The sequence below is a fragment of the Triturus cristatus genome, chromosome 1_2, assembly GCF_964204655.1.
Source record: "Triturus cristatus chromosome 1_2, aTriCri1.1, whole genome shotgun sequence".
NCBI classification, from domain to species: domain Eukaryota; kingdom Metazoa; phylum Chordata; class Amphibia; order Caudata; family Salamandridae; genus Triturus; species Triturus cristatus.
This window is the reverse complement of record NC_140580.1, coordinates 347,546,681-347,567,779: the sequence shown is the minus strand read 5'-3', so window position 1 is coordinate 347,567,779 and position 21,099 is coordinate 347,546,681. Positions and strand designations below refer to the sequence as shown.

Genomic DNA, 21,099 nt, shown 5'->3' with positions numbered 1-21,099 from the left:
TTGCTGTGAGAGGTCAAATTCGAGTGTACCGGGTACCCTGGCTTTTAAGGCTCTAGTGTCAATCTAATCTAAGCATTTGCATGGAGACCTAGGCCTTCCCCTGACTATGTGAGTTCCTGGACTCACAAGGGGCCTCATGTAGGTAGCATACCAGTTACCACTTCTAAAATACCGAACGATACCGAATCGGTATTTTAGAAGTGGTAACTGGTATGTAGGTAATGAGTCGGTATTTTTTACCGAATCGTTACTAGTCGGTAATTACCTAATCGGTATTTACCGATTCGGTAATGAGGCATACCTTCCCATTGATGGGAAGGTATGCCTCATTACCGAATCGGTAAATACCGATTCGGTAATGGGGGGAACACATACAAGGGTGGCAGGGTGTCACATTGACACCCTGTTGCACCCCTGATTCGGCCATGTGTGCACATGTGGCACACATACATGCCCTAAGGGCATGTATGTATGCCACATTGCACACTGCTACGCGCGTAAAAATGCATTTACACATACATTCATTATTTACCACCAACTATAAGTTGGTGGTAAATACCGACTCTTAAACACACACACACACTCCCCCTACATCTCGATTTTGCTTTCGGAATTTACCGAATCGGTAAAATTACCGATTCGGAAAAGTTACCGATTCGGTAACATTACCGATTCGGTATTATTACCGAATCGGTAATTTTACCGATTCGGTAAATTCCGAAAGCAAAGTTTGTCCCCCTACATACCAATGGCCAAAATACCGGTCGGTAACGGTATAATTACCGAAAATCGGCCGTTACCGACCGGTATTTGGCTACCTACATGAGGCCCATAGTGAGGTCCTGGACCTTTCCAGTGACCTGGTGGGCTGCCCTAAATGGGTTCTCGTTGCGGGCAGAGGACTACTGTCACTGTACTGAGCAAAAAGCAGTGGTGACAACATACCCTGTTTTGTAAGATTAATAATGTGACTAGATCGTTTTACCTGCATCAATAGGAGAGAGGCAAAACAACCCTGTTATGTGTATCCCCAGACCTTTGCTCTGGTATTCCACATGTGCTCGACGTGTAGAGTGAGTATCACATGTATAGTGATAGTGTTACATGTGTGAACGAGCCTAGGTTCTGACACCAGTAGGACCCATTGGATACGCCTGGCCTGGCATAGCACAAGATGGCATGTGAGAACTTCTCTCCTGGCAGTGAAAGTGTATTGCCTGCATTCTTGTGGATAGAGGATGGAGATCCAGACACTAAAGTAGAGAGGATGAGATGATGAGTTCCTCCTGACCACTGTCATTTGGTTGATGGTAGGGGTGAGGGGCGTGACGGCAATTTCTATTGTGAATGGGAAGACTACTGCTTCAATTGGGCTAATGACAACCAGGTGCAGAAATATCATACTTCATCAGTGCTGCTAGCTATGAGAAGCATCAATCTACACAAAGGATGTGCCTGGACCTCAGGAGAGACCTTGAAAAGCGAATCACCTCAAACCGGTTCTGCAGTTTGAGAAAGGAGAAGTACATCCCCTGTGTAGAAAATGTATATAAATAGTGGGACCCAAGCCACCCCACTTGGTCCCAGTTCCAAGTCCTTCATGACCTGGGTAGGGAGTGCCCTGGAAAGTACTTGAGGTACTGCTGTTGGGCAAGCGCTGCCGGTCTCCCAGAGTTGAGGAGACATCAACTGAAGTGTGCACTTTCTACTGGAGGAGCTGCCTGAAGTACCTAGAAGCCTGCCTGTTTACTAGGAATGGAAAGGAGTCTGTCTGGTACTGCAGGAGGATGGATGTCAGGAGCAGAGAGGTCCGGCATGCCTCAAGGGTTGAGGGACATCAAGAGAGTCAGACTACCTGAGAGCGAGCTAGGACATACCTGTGCTGCGTGAGGTCTTCTCACCTCTCAAAACTGGTTCCTGGCAGGAACCTATACAAGTGTCTGCACCTGTCAGCCCTGTAAGGGTTACATCTATATGGTTACTTCAAGAGCATGATGGGGGCTGCAGCTGTCTATTGGCCCTATTGAGGCTGCATTTGCACCAGACCAATCAGGCTATGTAGGAAAGTAGGATCATTCTTTTATGGTTACCCCCACTTTTTGCCTAGTGTCAGTATGTTTTGGCTGTAGTTTGCTCGGATCCTACTAATCAGGACCCCAGTATCTGTGCTCTCTCTCCCAAAATGGATTTGGTACCTCCACAATTGGCTACTGGTGTACCCTTATAAGTCCCTAGTATATGGTACTAAGGTACCTATGGCACGGGCTGTAGCATGTATAGTGCCACACATGAGAGTCCTCTTAAACTCTGACTACAGGTCTGCAATTGCAACCTGTGTGAGATGGTGCTAGCCCCTCTCATGACAGATATAAGTTTTCTTATATCTAAGGTCACTACACTTAAAACCTATAAGTCACCCCTATGGTAGGCCCTTCAGTCCTGCGGGTAGGGTGCTTGGTGGTTATAAGTGTGAGGGTGCCCCTGCATGAGCAGGGAACCCCTACAAACGCCAGAGTCGATTCTCCAGGCTTTGTAAATGAGGCCAGTCTATGACATATAGGACCAGATGTAAGACCCTTTTTTGCAGCCGTTTGCGGCTGCAAAAAAGAGTAATAGCATGTACAAATGCAATTTTGCGAGTCACTGACTCGCAAAATAGCATTTGCGACTCTCGCTATTAGGAAAGGGAGTCCCTTCCTAATAGCGAGTCAACATGCTATGTACTAATGTTTTGCGGCCCTTTGTGAATATGTGGGAAAATATTTTTTAAGAGCTGGCATTGGTCCCAGAGACCACTGCCTGCCCTTAAGAAAATGAAACTGAAAAGTTTCATTTTTCTTTTTTAAATGCATCCTGTTTTCCTTTAAGGAAAACGGGCTGCATTTTTTTTTAAACTGCTTTATTAAAAAAGCAGTCACATACATGGTGGTCTGCTGACCCCAGCAGGCCACCATCCATGTGAATGCTAGCCATTCCTAGAGGTGTCGCAAATTGCGCCTGCCTCAGTCATTAATATTAATAAGGCATGCAATTTGCGACCCCATTAGGAATCGCAAACAGTGTCTGAGACACTGGTGTGCATTCCAATTAGCGAGTCGCAAATTGTGAGTTGCAAATGCAACGCAATTTGTGACTCACTAATTGGTGGGTCGTACATCTGGCCCATAGTGAACGTTAGTCATTACGAGATGTCTAACTATATAATGGTTGCACTGAACCTGGTCATGTTTGGTATCAAACATGTTGGGATCATTCCCAACACCGATTCCAGTGTTGGAGGTATGATCCCATGTACTGGGGAGCTTTTTAGAGGAGCCCCCTATACTCCCAGTTACAGCCTTTCAGGGTCTGCCTGCAAGCTAGTGCTGCAGCCGACCACAGACACCATTCTGCCCTCCTGCTGCTGAGCTGAGCTTGAGCAGAAGGTAGAACAATAGGTTTCCTGTCACAGGGTGGTGCGACCACCTCCCAAACAGGATTTAGTGTAGTGGGCAGGTGTAGGGGTGCTTTCCAATGCCAACAGGCTGCATTGAAGGGCACATTTGGTGCCCTCCTTGCATACATCAGTTTAAGCCAGTTCAGGAGCCCTTGGTCCCCGCTCTGGTGTGAAACTGGACGAAGGACAGGGGAGGATCCTCCCCTCTGTCCAGCGACTCCTCTGGTAGGGATCCCTGAGTCCTTCCAACCCTTTCCTTGGGTATTTAAGGGCTCCCCAGTGGGTGGGTCCTCAGATTCGATGTGAAACAAGACTCAACTCTGAAACCTAGACACTCTTTGACTGTCTGGGCACTTGATCTTCGCTGGATTTTGCCTGAAACCGAGACTGTGTCAATGAAAACTACTGCTGCTCCTGGTCTCGCTGTTCAGCAAGTATTCTGCCTAGTCTGTGTCTGTGCTTCTCTCATGATCTCCAGGGACCTGTGTGCATCAAGGACATCCAATGTAATCTCCCTTGGAGTTAAGGAGTCACTCCCCTGGATCTGCAGACACTGCATCAAAGCTGACTGGTCTGCTGCTCCTATCGCCCTAAGGACTTCCAGAGGCTCACGAACACATATGGTGGATATGTGGCTCTCCACAGACCTGATCTGTCTTCCCTGCAATTTGGAGGACAGTATTCCTCATCAGAGCCGCTTGGCCAAAACCCATGTGCACTGCATTGACTTGCCGTTGCAAAGGCTTGTTGACTCTGCACTCCAGATATCTTCAAGCTACAAGAAGCTGCAGCCTCCAGAACCTCATCCTCGAAGATCAGCATCCTCCCTGAGTCCCTCGCATTTGTAGGCCTCCATCTTTGGTGAGCTACCTGAGGTCCTCTTGCACCTCCTGTGCCGTCAGCCTGTGGGTCCTCTGAGGGTCTACTTCTGCTTTGGTGGGCTCCTCTGCTTTCTTCGGGCCTGGACTGACTCTCCTAAACTTCCTGCCAGGGGTGAGAAATGTGCTTCCGTGCCTCCTGGTCACCTCCAAGTGGCATAGACTCTGTACTGTCTGCTTGCAGGTTCTCCTCTTAAGAATCCACCCTTGGATTCCACCGGACATCTTCATAGATTTCTCCAGAGGCCTTTCTTCCAGAGTCGCCCATTGTTGTCTACGATAGGTTCTGATGTCATTTCACCCCTAAGCACCCAGCTTCCCTGGTGTAGGTAACCTGGTTCATGGGACATCTATGGGTGGGGTGGCTCTCCAACCTTCCGTCCTCCAAAGGGTTTCTTCAGGGTCCTCTGGGAAGGGTCAGTTTTCTTTAAAACTGCAACATAAACATTGTGTGGTTCTTTCTCATCTAATATCCACTCTTGATTACATGTGGTAAAACAAGCTGCTTTACACTCTTCAAGATAAGCCTGAAGGCTGCCCTCCACAGCTACCACTTTGAGAGCTTTTAGGGTTATCAGAGACCACTAAAATCAACATATGGGTTGCCTGCATTAGTGCATGGTACATCATTCCTTTAAGTGTGCACCATATACTAAGCCAGCCTTCCACAGGCTACATCTGTCTTGGATACTGGGTCTGCCTGATCAAGGCTGTATCTCCCGATCTGCCAGGTTGGTGGCTGCAACTCCCATGGTTAACAAGGAGACCTGTTTGGGATTTTCATCTACCATTATTGGCCGAGGTGTGGCCAATCACCAACCCATTGCCCAAGGGAGCCACAACAGCCAGATCAGCATTTGCATTTGTGCACTGCAGCCTCTGCGCTGTAGGGCTAAGCCTGTTGGGCGTGTGCACAGAGACATGGTATGCTTCTAACTTACCCAGAGGCCTCTGGTACTATCTTTACTCACCATGGCCCCCACTGCAGGAATGCAGCAGCGCCATCAGATCTGCTCCAGAGGAGCTATGAAAAGGACTACTGAATACCCATTACACCACCAGGAATAAGAACTGAAAGAAACTGTGAACTAAGAGCACATTTGACTTGTGGAAAATAAATTAAGACTGCACCTGAGACTGATCATGCTTTTACCTAACTTCTGGGCTGGTATCAGTTCTCCAGGTGTTACCGGTTGGGAATTAGCTCAAGGGCAGCTCTATGGATGTAGCGCCACATGAAAGAATCAAACCTAGGTTTACTGCCCTGTATGCTAAGTTTGATTGCATAGTTATTAGTACTTCTGTGTGATTAAAAAGTAATTTATTTTTCTTAAAAGATAAGCACTGGGTGGAACATTGAAGTGAATGTGTCAGTTGGTTGCTAGGTGAGTGCTGAGCTCGGGCACCCCAAACTATCTCCCTGAGAAGCCTATAACTGCTCGCCCTTAATACTCCATGAGGGAAGTGCTGAAACGGTTGTCGTTATATGGTCTACCTATGGTAGTCCTATGTTGATCATGCTGACGCTTGCAAGGAATGTTACTAGAATGTTACGTGACTGTTCACGGTCAGTTGAGCCCTGTGCTCACTAAAAGAAGGCCACGCCTTATCCCGCCTGCTTTCCATTGTTGTTTGCGTTGTACTTGGGTCAGCTTGCAAAGCCCTAGCAGGATGGACCCCAGGACACCTATGACAAATAATCCTAACCCTCAGAATTGGGTGCCTTCTCTCCCTTTCTGCCCTGTGGGATCTGACATCCTGGGCTCCTGAATAGGTTTTTGACTAAGTGGAGCGTAACGGGGTTGACGGCAGCAGCAGACTGAGCTGCAGGTACCAGCTGGTGGGACTTTTATCATCAGTGAGCGTCCTGAAGAACTTATGGAATCTGTAAGAAAAGACTATAACACCATTCATTTCCCCTTCTAGGAAATGTGATCCTTTCTTGTCGCCCTGCCTGTTTACTGCATGGATGTGATGAGGTGGACGGCAGTGTATGCCAAATGGTGTTGGAGATATATAGGGGGTGGAGGGTTAGGGTGAGAGAATGAGAGAGAGAGAGTGTGTGTGTGTGTGTGCGTGCCCGCGTGTGTGTGTGTTAGAGAGAATGTTGCTGAATTGAGAAACCTTGAGCCCAGATAGGAAAGGGACCATCCTGAGGTTGCAGCGAGACAGGTCAAGGTATTTAGGGGATCTGATCCCAATTCCACTGGGTTGACTCCTGGTGCCTAGTTCACATACGTCATAAGGTGTGGGAAGACAGGTTTTGGCACTGCTGATGTGCTGAAGGCTGACAAACAGGGTGCCACTAAGTAGGGCAACACATAAGGTTACACGTTGTTATCGCCAAGATGGCTGACAGTAGTGTCCACAGCATGAGCCTGGGCTGAGCCCACCGTGACAATAATGGCGGGAGCTAATTGGCTATCCGTCAGCGGCTGTGTCAGCATGTGGTTGAAATGAAAAGGTGCCAGTGCTTTCAGTCAGTTAGTGCTGGGACCTCTAGGGGGGCTACCGAACAAGGTGGGCAGGTGGATGAGGCTCTGGCCATGTGAGGCTCGGTTTCGCAGGGAGAATATCTTCCGGGGGGCCTCTCCAGAGAATGGAAGCCGACCCTCGTGGACCTATGAACCAAAGAGTTCAGCACCAGCATAGCTTGAACTGTCTGCTGGCAGCTTCCCTGGAGACGCCCATTTTGCGAGCTGTCGCAGCAGCCAAAAACCAAACAAGAGATGTTAGAAGTTCCTGCAACCCGGAACCACTGTCTCACACAAGCGGCGATGCACAGCACAGCAGGTTGCCACTATATTGTCAATAACCCATGTAGGCCAAGCGCCTAGGGAGGCTGGAGTGTATGTTAAGGAACAGAGGCGCAACTAGAGCAAAATTTCAGGGGGGGGGCTACTAAAAATTTCGGGGTGGACTGATTCTTCCAGCAATACCCAGAGTGGAGATGCAGGGGCTCTAAGAAGGGGAGAAAACACAACAAAGCCTCGTTAGCAAGTGAAGTACACGGGTCTCAGCTGTCTCAACCCGGGCTGACACTCACGAGGGGGGGGGATGGCTGAAGCCCTTTGAGCCCAATGGGCGTTGCGCGCCTGTTAAGGAACACCATTCGAGAAAGTAAGAGGACATTTATCACCGAGGAAATGATGTGATGAATGTCAGGTCGACATGAAAGTGGTGTGCACCTGCTAGCCCCCAATACCCACATGGTCGTGGTAAACCAGGTTTCACTAGAGACCAAGGGACATATCAGCAACACCCGGCGATAATTATCGCTCAGCGCTCTTAGCGTGAGGATAATTATCGGCGGCTAGCGTTGATTTTTATCACTGAGATAGCGTGCTATTAGCAACGCTTATCTCAATAGCGATAAAAATCCTCACACTAAGTGGCTAATGTGAGATTATCGCTGGAAACCCAGCGATAATCTCACGTTAGCTTGTTGATATGGACTCCCAAACTTAGCCATGATATCCTCCTTCCATAGGATATCATGGCTAAGTCAGAAAAATACCAGACGTAAAAAAGCAGCGTTAACCGCGGTTAGCGCTGCTTTTTTTGTCTCTAACAGGGTTAGCGATATTCTTGATAATAGGAGAAATGTCGCTTAGCGACATTTCTCCTATTATTATACTCTGGAATGCCACCTTTGCATCTCATTAGAGATGCAAGGGGAAGCGTAGAGTAAATGGGTGCTAACATGCACATTTGCATGTTAGCACCCTGTTGTTGATAGGGTGCTAGTTTTATCTCTGCTTTTTTGGCTTTTAAGGCCAAAAAAGCAGAGATAAAGCCCTTGTTGATATGCCCCTAAGAGAGCCTGTTGGGCTCTCTTTGGGGCATATCAACAAGGGCTTTATCTCTGCTTTTTTGGCTTTAAAAGCCAAAAAAGCAGAGATAAAACTAGCACCCTATCAACAACAGGGTGCTAACACGCAAATTTGCATGTTAGCACCCTTTTACTCTACGCTTCCCCTTGCATCTCTAATGAGATGCAAAGGGGGCGGTCCAGAGTAAAATAATAGGAGAAATGTCGCTAAGCGACATTTCTCCTATTATCAAGAATGTCGCTAACCCTGTTAGAGACAAAAAAAGCAGCGCTAACCGCGGTTAACGCTGCTTTTTTACGTCTGCTAATTTTCAGACTTAGCCATGATATCCTATGGAAGGAGGATATCATGGCTAAGTTTGCCTGTCCCTATCAACAAGGTAACGTGAGATTATCGCTGGGTTTCCAGCTATAATCTCACGTTAGCCTGTTAGCGTGTAGATTTTTATCGCTATTGAGATAAGCGTTGCTAATAGCACGCTATCTCAGCGATAAAAATTCACGCTAGCCGGCGATAATTATCCTCACGCTAAGAGCGCTGAGCGATAATTATCGCCGGTTGTTGTTGATATGCCCCCTAGTTGGGGAGAAAATGGAATGACAGTCTTTGGTGGTGAAAAAGAGGCTTTCTGGACCCAAAAAGACAGTTGGACACTGATGTAATAGGGCCATGGGATAGTTAGGGTGAGCTCAAGGGACACCAGCATGCTAGAGTGATCATGTGGGGGGATTAAGGTCTGTGTCAACTACGTCATGCCCCTCAATATCACTTGGGAGGGTGAGGTGCTAGGGGGTGTTAGGGGTAGAACATATGGCGACATTATTGTCATAATGTTGGCGAGTGCCCTGTTTGCACAAGTGCCCAGAGATGGATCAAATGGTGACCATTCTCACACACTTATTCACTGTTCATTCGCTGCCTCATCCCTTTCACCCCTTCACTCTCTCGTTCATTCTTTTCCCAGGATGTTCATTCACTTTACAAAACTCAGCCACTCTGAATTCACGTTCAGTGTCAACATGTGGTGTTTCCACTTTCTCTGAGATTATGCGACCTTTGCATTTCTGTTCACATTCTTAAGAAAACGCCCAAACCCTTACCCTCTTCTGTAAAGACAACACCGTTTATTCGCCATATTTACTTTCACAATATTGGCACGAATGTATACAAACATGAATACACGTATAAAAACAAATATATAAACTCGGATTTTTTCACAATTGACTCAACATAAAGAATTTCACATTGATTCTTTGGGTCAGTAATATACAGGAAGTGGCTAAATCCGGGCGTTAGCGCTTCCGGTGTCACAATAGAGAGGTCATACTGCATTACTGGCTCCATAGATACATTGCCAATGGGAAGGTGCTTAGTGACATTGAGTCCGGGGGCAATGTGTCAAACCCTCGCATATCCACAAGTGAGTGGTGGTAGGGCAGTGACCTTTGTTTTAAAGCCCCCTCTCCGAACATGAGCAGACGCAAAACCCCGAGTATGGTAAATAGAAACTTAGAGAATTGGCGGCAAGAAAGAGATTGTGCATAGGCACATGCACAACGTTTTGACTTTGGTCTCCACAGTGCTGGATTTTGTGCGTGAGTTGACAATATATCAGTGGGCTTCAAGGACAGGTCCTAATATCAGTAAAACACCGTTTTTAGTGCTTAAAAGTGTTGTTTTTTAAAAAAAATGTTTTAGCCCAAAAATATTCTCTTTGGTCCTATGCATAACATTCAAGACTTCCCAAGTGGACTCGCAGTCTGGAACAGAAAACACACACTTCATAGAAGCCAAACCATGAAAGAGAAGAGTTAGAGGAAAAGGAACTGAGAATGGTGTAGTGATCCCTGGGTGCAGAGGGAGTGAAGTGTGAAGTCAGTTGGAAGCTGCAAAGGCGTGGGATTCCAGGCTTGGCAAACGATACTGTGGGACCCGGATTAAAAAACTAGATATAGGGCCCTCTTTCCTCCAATTATGCCAAGTGGCACGGGAAGCTGATCTGATGCCATTTCTATGTGAACTGCTTCATCATTAATATTAAAAGAATTGTCAGGCTTGCTTTACAAATAGATAAATCGATTTAAAATCAGGAGAGGTGGTCCTGCAAAAATGCATGGTCTTGGGCACAATGGGGCAGTGAAATGCGTGGCCCTCAGAAATATGGAAGTGTGGGGTCCCTGGAGGGAGACCGTGAATGTTGTGATAACTGTATGATGGGGCTGAAGAGTGTGAAATCATAGAAGCATGGGGGTGCTGTGGAGTTTGGGCTCACTGGAGGGGGCAGTACATTTAGGGAGCCTGTTGGGAGGGGTGGTACAGTTGAGTACTAGGTGCCGTTCCGGCGAAATCCCCGGAGTCAGTGGATTGTGTGAATACTGTGCCCATAGAACGCTAGATCTCCATGCATAGGGCTGCCAAGCATATAGGATTCAATATGACTCTATACTCATGGATAACTTGTCTCCAGTCCGAAGCATTAATTGACTCCAGTAGTGCATTTTGGGACTTGCAGTCATGAAGACAGTGAGTTTTAAGGGAAAGCTCATGCTGGAAAAAGAGATATTCCTGGGTTAGAGGAGGGATCAGTGGAGTGGAGGCCGCTGGAGTCAGGAAGAGGAACTGGTGAGTAGATTACTTGACATTCAAGGATAGTTGGTGACCGGACTGTGTTAGCCACCTTCGTTTGTTTTCTCTTCCTGCCCTGCACTGTTTACCTATTCTTCTTCTTGTATTTTTTTTATCTGTTTTGCTTCCTTACCGCCTTCCTACTATGTAATGCAATTTTTTTCTTTTGTCTTTACTGTGTGTATGTAAAGCGCTCTGATACCCACGGGTCTAGCTAGCGCTATATAAAACTTTAAAAATAAATAAATAAATCCCTGCATAGCAACCTGGGGGGGAAATTGCCCCCCCCCCCACCAGGCGGGGGGAGGTGAGGAGTGTGGGATACTATGGCACTTCACAGAGCTTTGGTTTGGGAATGGATTCCAAGGGTGGAATTACTGGGAAGAGCAGTTCACAGTGGGATGCGGGGGGGGGGGGCATAGTGACTGGGAACCTGGGGGGGTGGTGCCTTGGAGTCACTGATGTTCTCTGTGAGGGCAGTGGATTTTAGGAGACTGTTCTGGGGTGCTGTGGGATGCAGAGAGAAGGCAACGTCCACACTTGTCATGAATTGTTTGACTGGTTCCCCTCCCAAACTTGATCAATCCGGGTCCATCACCGCCTCTTGAGATTTGTGGAACGCACAGAGAGCCCAACACGGCGCTATTCATTCATCCCAATGTATAGCAGCGCCTGTGCGGCGGATGAGCAGAAGCAAGGATGAACAGAAGCAAGTTACAGTCTGACGGGAGCTAAGCAGGGTTCAGTGGGTGGAGGAGGGGGAGGGGTGAATGAGCGCACAGGAGATGAAATGTGGTTGGCATGCACGCCGTAAATCACTTAGCTTACAGCACAAAAGAGGTGCCCTGCATCAAACGCGCCTTCACTTCCCTCTCATGACATGAACACTTCCTTCTCTCCCTGTCACACTGTCTTTCAATCTTTCTCTCTCCCTTTCATCTTTTCCTGCCTAGAACCACTCCTTCTGCAACTCTCGCCTTTATTCCTTGGCTTGCCGTCTTCTTGCTTCTAGAACATTTACCCTCTCCGCCATCTATTTCCTCCCCTTTCTCTCCCTTCGTCCCTCCTTTCCATTCTTCTTCCTTCCCCCAGTACTCCTTCCCCTCTACCATCCTTTCTATCACCTCCTTGCTTCTCCACCCTTGCATTTCTTACTATTTGGGACCTGTCTTTCGCCCTCGCTTCCTTCAACTCTGAGTTCTCCTTCCTAATCATCCATCACATTACCCATCCTCTCCCCACGCCCCCACCCTTCTCGTCCCTTTCTTTCCCCCTTCTTTCCGCATCTCTTCCCACCTTCAGTCGCAATGGCGACCATCTTCACAATTCATTCTCTCCTTTTACCTGCGCCTCAAGTGACGGTTTCTTCTTTTCAAATTGTCTCTCCTTCCCCATACCCTAGCCATTCCCTCTCCCATCGATCTTTACAAACCTCTTTATTGTCCCTGTCCACATGCTGCATTTCTGCCCCTTTCTTTTGCATCCTCGTGGACTTTCTCTAAGAGTGTTACCACTATTGCAGTCACAGCTGAGATGGCAATGTATGCAGGCGCATGGCCCCTCAACCCAACACTCACTCCAAAACAGAGATAATGGGCTTGAGACAACGGGCTGGGAGCACTGGTAGCCCCCTCCGCTCTAAAATCTGACGCTGTACAATAAACATCTGTTATTCAGCGCCAAGATACCCTTGGGTGAACGTGTGCTATACAAATACACTGTATGTTATGTTATTTTATATTAATTGCGATAGCTATCATACTCGGGATTCAAATCCATACTATAAATCTATAAAGTGCCTAGAAGTGTACATGGTGCACTGTTGAAGAAAACGCACTCATATCACCACTATGCTTGCTTTTCTCAGGAGTGTCCAGTTTGTGTCCACGAGGGCTGGACCAATGCCAGGTTTCCGAGCACAAGCTTTTCTTTGCAATGACCACACAGGCAGTCCCCTCCGACGGGGTGGGGCGGTAGGTGCCCCTGAACCCATTGAAAGAAGTTGAAGCTAACATGGGTGCCAAAAAAGGGGTAGGTGCAAATGGTACTCTCACCGATAACTTGAGACTTCCTTATTTCCAGGCTAATCACTTACAATTCAAATGATTCCTGTTTAAAAGAAATACTCAGAAATGTAGTTCATGTATATATACTTTGAAAATCTGACAAAGCCCTCCCCCACCCCCAACATGGATCCTTCTTCGGTATGCATGCCCTATGCCGTCTTGCATACAATGCGATTCACCATTTTATCGGAAGGTCATCCCACTTTCTGCCTGTGGCCTTACACTCCCGACTCCCTGCGCCCAGGCACCCTTTGCTATGACAACTTCTCTCTGCTTTTAGAGTGCCAGCACATAACCCTTACGAGAGCACATAAAAGACGTTAAGGGTCTGTGGGGGGAGGAATGATATCCCACTTGATGGTAGAGGAATGGCACCCAGAGAAAGTGGAAGATTTACCGACAAGCTGTGCATCTGGAAAGGCCAGGCCAGTTGCTGTGAATGACATTCCAGCACTACAGCCATTTCAAATGCACCAGACTGTCAGGAAATGCCACACTTTCCACATGGGACAGAAAGAGAGACTGTTGAGAAGCCCCCAAAACAAGGCGGCCAGACGTAACTGATGCCTGTTAAACACACACCGTACTAACAAGCGATTTCCTGAGCCCCCCTAGAGATTTTCAAGTGAGGGATATCTTGGCAATGGCGGCGACAGCTGTTTGCGCTCCGGGGCTCAGTCACCTGGAGCGGCTGCATGGCCTGCCTTTGGAGCCTGCACCTTGCCTCCCCTGGCAGCAGGCACCTGACTCCCATCTGTGGCTGGAGCGTGCCCCTGTTCCGCATCAGAAGCTGGGTGGCTTTCTTGTTGTACACCTGTTGCTGTAGCACAGCCCTGCCACAGACCTGTGGCTGGAACATGTGCCTGGCCCCCGCAGGTGCCTGGTGCACATGCCCCACTTGCATTTGCGCTGAGATCCTCAGAAGGCGAGTGGATTCTGGCATGCCTCCATCAGTGCTCGCCTCCTTCCCGTCCTCCTCTTCCTCCTCCAGGATGGAGGTGAGCTGTGGTGTGCTCCTGCATGCGGTGGGGTGGTAGGTGTTCTTTCCATTCAGGACCTTTCTCAGTGGCTGCCGAGGTACGACCATGTCCCCCAGGATTTGCTGCTGGGCGTGGCGGGCGTCACTTTGCCTCTTCAGCCTCTTGAAGTCACTGAAGGCCATGATGGCGGCCTCGGCCAGGAGCCGTGCCATTGTACGGGCCTTCTCCTCCCTGGAGACCAGCACAGCGTGGCACCTCAGCACCACGGCCTTGTTCTTGGCCTGGTGCCGGTAAATCCAGGCAAACACTTTGGGGTGCCTGGCATTGGTGGCGCAGTAGGTGATGCGGTGCAGTTGGTAGGCATGGCTAAGTTGGTTGGTCCCTTTCTCACTCGGCGTCATGCGGATGCCATGAAGCCCGAGAGTAAGTCTCATTCTAGAGCTGCTGCAGCCAAAATCGCTCTTTGCCCAGATTTTCTCCACGGGCTCCTGGGTGCAACCTTCACCCTTGGCGTGGAGAGTGATGGCGTTGCCCAGGTAACAGACGCTGTAGGTCGGGTCCTCCTTATTGAGTTCCACCTTTTGGTGCTTGGTCTTGAAGACGCTGCCCAGGCGCTCCAGGCGACATTCGGGCAGTAGACCCGGGCAGGAGTGCATGAAGGAGGACAGAATGGACATGTAGGTGACTGTAGGGCTCTTCTCCTTTGACTTGGGTTCCTCTTCCACCAGGACAAACTTGCTTCTCTTCCAAGGCAGCATCCCTGCTCTCTGAGAAATAACGCAGTTCTTTAGTGTCTTATTTAGTCGTGAGCAATTGCACAGTCGGAGGGGTGTGCGCGCGGCTCCCTTTAGATGTTGTGGCGGAGTGGTGCTGCACACGTGCCTTGTCTCTCTCCTAGCTCCTGGTCAGCCGAGCTCTACAGCAGGCAACTCAACCCCAGGTTCCTGCAGTCGGGGCTCCTGTAAGTGGCTCTGTAGCTTCCGGGCAGAGGAGCGCAGACGAGTCTCGAGGGCAGAAGCTTGCAGGCTAGGCTTCTGGGGCGAAGAATCCTGTGAGCAGTGCTCTCGCGCGCAGTGCAGCAGCTCCTGCGTAGAGCCGCCTCAGGCCCGGCGCCGGAAGGAGGAGGCGCTGCTCCTGGGTAGAAGGCGGCCGGACGGGCTCCTGTTGCTACTGCTGCGGGTCCCTTGCCAGAAAGACATCCGATGAGTTCCGGAAAGGCAGGCGTTCTGCATCTCACCGCTAGATAATCTGAAGGTGAGCAGCCTGAGGCACTGCAGCTGCTGCCGCCTGTGCTGCTCCTCCTCCCATCCGGATTCATGAGGAGGGGGGCCGTGGAGACCACCGCTTGAAACTTCCTCCTCACTGGGGCATTCAATGAATACCCTTCACAAGAGCTATAATTTTCGTTCAAGCACCAACAGCAAGATCACGCGAGATGAATATTAAACCAAAGTATGTATGTCTCATACGTGTGCTGTGGACACCAGTCCAACGGCGCGTGCACGCCATTCTTTCCGTGCACGTTGCCCACCGACATTTTCCCAAGCGCATGACGCAGCCACATGGATGGCACAATGAACAGGCACAGGGCGCACCTGGTTTGCACACTATTGAGCCGCACACGGCACAGAGTAGTAGTGCGTACTGTAACTAAATCTCACATTAGAAACTCTCTCCTTAATAACAAGCTTTTTAAACGCTTAAACCAATATAGTCAAAGTTGCCACGGACTAGAACTGCTCAGGAAAACTGACCATCGGTGTACTCTGCCGTCCTTAAAGTTGTGTCCGCTATTCCTGTCCTGCATTGTAATTGAATCTATATAGCGCTTCATATCCCTCATCAGGCACCGAAGAGCTAGAGGTGGGCAAGCAGGGAATTTAAGAGAAGAGAGAAGCCCGAGCCGAGCCAGGGGTTTAGATTGGCCCAGAGAGTCAGAGCACGAGCTGAACCATCAACACCTTGGTCATGCTGTGACAGGTCGGCTGGGTGGGGTGCGGGGCCGAGGCAGCAGTAATTTAACCCACTGGATATGGACATGCTGTGACCGTCTGATGCCCCCTAATAGGCCAGTAGTGCAGGCAGGCAATCACAGGCAGCCACAACGTCGCTATTAATAACCCTCGCATGTGCCTACTCAGTGGGTCAACCGTCCATACTTACTTGCCGGTCGGCATCTGCATACATCCTCCATATTCTCAAACCATCCTAGCAAATAATGTCAGCCAACAATCTCAGTTCTTGGTGATGGTCATTGTTGGCCGCAGGTTTATTAATATCAATAATGATTATTAATAACAATATTAATAACATACTGGTTGTACAATCTTCATTTGCGAACTTTAACCATAAATCATGCACATCACATTACAGTTTATGACACCTTCCCCTGGTACAGGTGTCTGTCTCTCGTGCACCCATCAGTTCGTAAATGGCACTTGTGTACAACCAGTTCTTAATCAGTTTCTTGGTGTTCCGGTAGTTGGTTGGCCACACCCCCTTTTGGGTGTCATGGAGGGGAGCTTCTTTGCCTGGAGTTAGGTCCCCAGCTCGCTACCATTTGCGCCCTGCCGTCCGGCCGGGTCTGGGCCGCGAGTGCCGTCTCCGTCTTTTCCTCCCCTCCTTTGTGCGGCCACGTCACCCTGCCGTGCGGCATTGAAAAGTGAGTGGCCCTCCTCCTACACACCGCCCACCGGTGTGTTTGGTTAGCCAACGATTGTAGGATTTCCGCCAACGCCTTCCCCACTGTCCAGCACTGCGACTCTGCTGTTCCTCAGGTGTGGGTGGGTGGGCTTCAAACGATGTCGTTGTCGCGCCGCTCTCCCAGCTCCTTCGAAGACGTTGTGCTTCTGGTTGGGGAGCGGCGGTGCTTAAATCCCCTTGAGCCCCCTAAGGGCTTCAGGTGAACCCCCTTTGATTGGGGGGTTCAAAGGTAGCAAGGTTGGCCATTGGTCGCCCCCCATGGGCGCCAAGGTCACAAGGTCACTTCCTGTCGGGGTGGCTGGTGCGCACCCCGTTTCCGCTGGTCCTGGCCGCTTCGGGGCGCCCAGGACCAGTTCCATCCCCCTGTTGGCACCGCGTGGGTTATGGCGCCGGCCCTTGAGCCTCCCCCACCCTGCGGGTGGATGCGGCGGCCTCTGCAATAACCCTCGCATGTGCCTACTCAGTGGGTCAACCGTCCATACTTACTTGCCGGTCGGCATCTGCATACATCCTCCATATTCTCAAACCATCCTAGCAAATAATGTCAGCCAACAATCTCAGTTCTTGGTGATGGTCATTGTTGGCCGCAGGTTTATTAATATCAATAATGATTATTAATAACAATATTAATAACATACTGGTTGTACAATCTTCATTTGCGAACTTTAACCATAAATCATGCACATCACATTACAGTTTATGACACCTTCCCCTGGTACAGGTGTCTGTCTCTCGTGCACCCATCAGTTCGTAAATGGCACTTGTGTACAACCAGTTCTTAATCAGTTTCTTGGTGTTCCGGTAGTTGGTTGGCCACACCCCCTTTTGGGTGTCATGGAGGGGAGCTTCTTTGCCTGGAGTTAGGTCCCCAGCTCGCTACCATTTGCGCCCTGCCGTCCGGCCGGGTCTGGGCCGCGAGTGCCGTCTCCGTCTTTTCCTCCCCTCCTTTGTGCGGCCACGTCACCCTGCCGTGCGGCATTGAAAAGTGAGTGGCCCTCCTCCTACACACCGCCCACCGGTGTGTTTGGTTAGCCAACGATTGTAGGATTTCCGCCACGCCGCAGGGAGGCTCACGTCTTTCTGCGGCTCCCCCCTTTTGCCCCTTGGTTCGTGGCTACCTACATTCCCCCTTCTCTTGCTCCTTTTTTAACGACAACCCGCGAGCGTCATTGCGCCCCACAAGTTGCCCCAGAACACCTCCATTCCCTTGTCGGACAGATGCACCCCATCTTGTCCATATAGCTCTGGGCGGCCTGGGTGGATGAGGCCGTGCCGGATTGATACCAGGCCGTTGGTTGAGCAAAACTTGTGCATGGCGGTATTTAACTTGCGCCTTGCGTTATCCACCGCTTTGTTGGAGTCGGCACCCCCCCAGTGCCTCCTGCTGATCATCTCCGACCAAACCACTGTCGTGGTCCCCAGCCATGCCGCCGCTTTGGCGATGTCCTTCTGGATGGCTTGGCCCACCGCCTTGCGGCCCAACCGCGTTAGGTCGTTCCCTCCTAGATGTATGATCAGCACGTCCGGCAGCCAGGCCGAGTCTGCCATGAGGTCGTCCAGGGTCGGTAGCAACTGCTCCCATCTCATGCCGGGCCGTCCGATCCAGCGGATGTATGTCGCCTTGGGTCCGCTTTCCTTGTGCCCCACTCGCCTCCACCAGGACTCCATTCTGGATATGAATGAGTGTCCCACGACCCATACCAGTTGCGGGCGTCCTCCTGTCGAGAGAAAATGCTCCATTAGGGTGGCTTTCTGCGCACCGGGTGTGGACGAGGGAGGGGGCAATAAACCCTGCCGTGCGGCATCCCAAGGCGGCTGCTCCCCCCCCCCCACTACCCCTCCCCCCTTTTCTGTTTCTTTTTTTTATTTTTTTTTTATATGAGATGCGGGCGTATGTAAGACTTGTAGGCCCTGGACCGCCATCTGCCCACGGCCTGGATCCTGTCCTCTGGCATGCCATACTGCGATGCCGAGGTCGCCGCCCCGATCCTGAAGGAGTGCGGGGCAAATGATGTTGCCTGGAGCCCCGCCTTACTGAGGCCCTGGCGCATTACGGCCGTGAACTGGAACCTGCTCAAGTTCCTTCCATCTTGGTGTACAAAGAGGGGGCCATCCCCCGCCGGGCGGACCGCCATGTATTGAAACAGCCAGCACACTGCGCAGCGCCCCACCTCTGGAATACAATGTAGGCGTATCGTCGCCCCTTTTCGGGCCCTATCCGTTTTGGATTGCCTAAGCGTGAGCTCCACAGCTTTTACCATCGGCTGGATGTCCCTTGCCTGCAAGCAGCGCTGTGCCGGGCCTGACCTGTTGGGGGCCACTATTTCGCTTACCCGAAATGCCCCAAAGAAAGCCGTGGTGAACGCGGCCCCGAAGAGTAGCCGTTCATACCTGTCTGCAATGATGCTGGTTAGGGCGCTAAGTAGCTGACCCAGCTTGTCATAATCAATGGGGCGTCTGGCGTCCTTCTTGGTCCCCTCCATTTTCCGCCAGCCTTTCAGGGCTGCCTTCAGGTAGACAGTTGCCGTGGGGTCCTCGCCTGTGTGGAGCCTGGCAAAGTATGCAATGGCGGCCAGGTGCGCCTGTGCCCAAGACCTTGTTTTCTTAGCGTCGAATGCCCATTGCACGAATTTCTCCACCGCTGTGCGCACCTTTGCTTTGTCTTCCAGCGACTCTATGCCCCCGATTCTCATTACTGTGGCCGCGTATTTCCTGTATCTCCTGTGTGCCTCAGAGGTGAGCGAGTGCCCTATTAATCTGGACAAGTCAACCCCCCCAGGTCCCACAGGTATGGTGGAAAGGGGGTCATCACCTCGTCCGCACCGGGTAGAAGTTGTTTGAACCGTGTCATCTGGGACCGGGATAGCGCATCGGCGACCGTGTTCTCCGTCCCCGGCACGTGTCGAGCCTTCAGCTCCAGGTTCCCCTCGAGCTGCAATTTAACCAACTCTCGCATTAGCCTCAACATGCCCGGGCATCTTGCTGCGCCTCTGTTAATGGTCTGCACCACCCCCAAGTTATCCGACCACAAGGTGAGCTTTAGGTTCCTTATCTGTTTTTTCCATACCGTCAGCGCCACTACTATTGGGAATAGTTCGAGGAACGTGATGTTTTTCGTGAGCCCCTGCGCATGCCACCTGTCTGGCCACTGGCTGGCACACCATCTGTCCCCCAGGCCCGCCCCAAATCCCAGGCTCCCGGCTGCGTCTGTGTATAGGGATAGCTGATCCGCTGTTACCCAACCCTTTTTCCAGATCAGCACACCATTGAAATCCTGCAGGAATTCGTCCCATACCTGTAGATCCTGCCTTACACCCGTGCTCAGCCGGATGTGGTGGTGCTTGTGGGTAACGCCAGCCGTTAGCGCGGTGAGGCGCCTGGAAAAGACCCTGGCGGGCGGGATGACCCTCGCCGCAAAGTTCAGCCTGCCTACCACCCCCTGGATATCCCTGAGGGTGGCTTTGCGCCGGCCCCGTAGTTTGGCTATTTCTTCCCTGAACTCCTGCACCTTCTCCGGGGGGAGCCTGGCGGTCCCCGCCGTGGAGTCAAGCTCAATGCCCAAGAACGTCAGTCTAGTCGTTGGACCTGTCGTCTTCTCTTTCGCTAAGGGGACTCCGAGTGTTTCGGTCAGGTCCTCGAACGCCGCCAATGTATTGGCGCACGTCGAGGATCCCGCCGGTCCTGTGAACAGGAAATCGTCCAGGTAGTGCAGCTTCCCGCCCCCTTGATGCCTGTCGTGAAGGGCCCATTCCAGAAAGGTAGCGAATTGTTCAAAATAGGCACAAGATATGGCACATCCCATGGGCATGGCTTTGTCGACGTACGTGTCCCCTTCCCATTGGAAGCCCAGCAGGTGGAAGCTGGTCGGATGTACCGGTAATAAGCGAAAGGCAGATTCGATGTCCGCCTTGGCCATGAGGGCCCCCTTCCCTGACGCTTTGACTAGTGCGATCGCGTCATCCACTGACGCGTAACCCACCGAGCATGCTTCCTGGTCGATGCCATCGTTTACGGACCCCCCCTCGGGGTATGACAAGTGGTGTATTAGCCTGAATTGGCCCTTTTCCTTTTTCGGAACCACTCCTAGTGGGGAGATGACTATTCCTTCGCACAATTCCAGAGGGAGGGGGCCCTCGATTCTACCCAGGCTCTTCTCCTTTTCTATCTTCGCGCTCACCACCCGGGGATGCTGCCTCGCTGACTGTAAGTTATTCGCTCCCGTTAATGGCAGTGGGCCTTGAAATGGGATAATGAAGCCTTCTTCGAAACCCTCAACCAGCGTCCTGGAGTCTGTTTTGTTTGGATACCTGTTTGCTAAACTGCGCAGCTGTTGAGTATTAATGGGGGACCTAGCCAGCTGGCACTGCTGAATGTCTACTAGTGTCCTGCCCCCACTAGCCTTCGGGCTAGTGCTTCTTGTGTTTCTCTTTCTTTTCGCTCTTTGCTTCCCGCTTGGAGCCTTTGCATGTTGCTGCAGCGTGTTTCCCCCCGCAGCTTGAGCATGCATGTTGGAATTTGCACGAGGAGCCCCATGAGCAGTCCCCCGCATTGTATCTCCAGCATATGGCCTTGGTCGCG

The 21,099-nt window shown here is 50.7% G+C and overlaps 1 protein-coding gene across 1 annotated transcript; it reads right to left on the bottom strand.

Moving 5' to 3' along the window:
* Positions 1-9,274: 9,274 nt before the first annotated feature.
* On the bottom strand, positions 9,275-15,092 carry FAM43B (family with sequence similarity 43 member B). Its single transcript, XM_085604115.1, has one exon. The coding sequence runs from the start codon at positions 14,574-14,576 to the stop codon at positions 13,425-13,427; it is 1,152 nt and encodes a 383-aa protein (XP_085460241.1). The 5' UTR covers positions 14,577-15,092; the 3' UTR covers positions 9,275-13,424.
* Between the last annotated feature and the right edge of the window lie 6,007 nt (positions 15,093-21,099).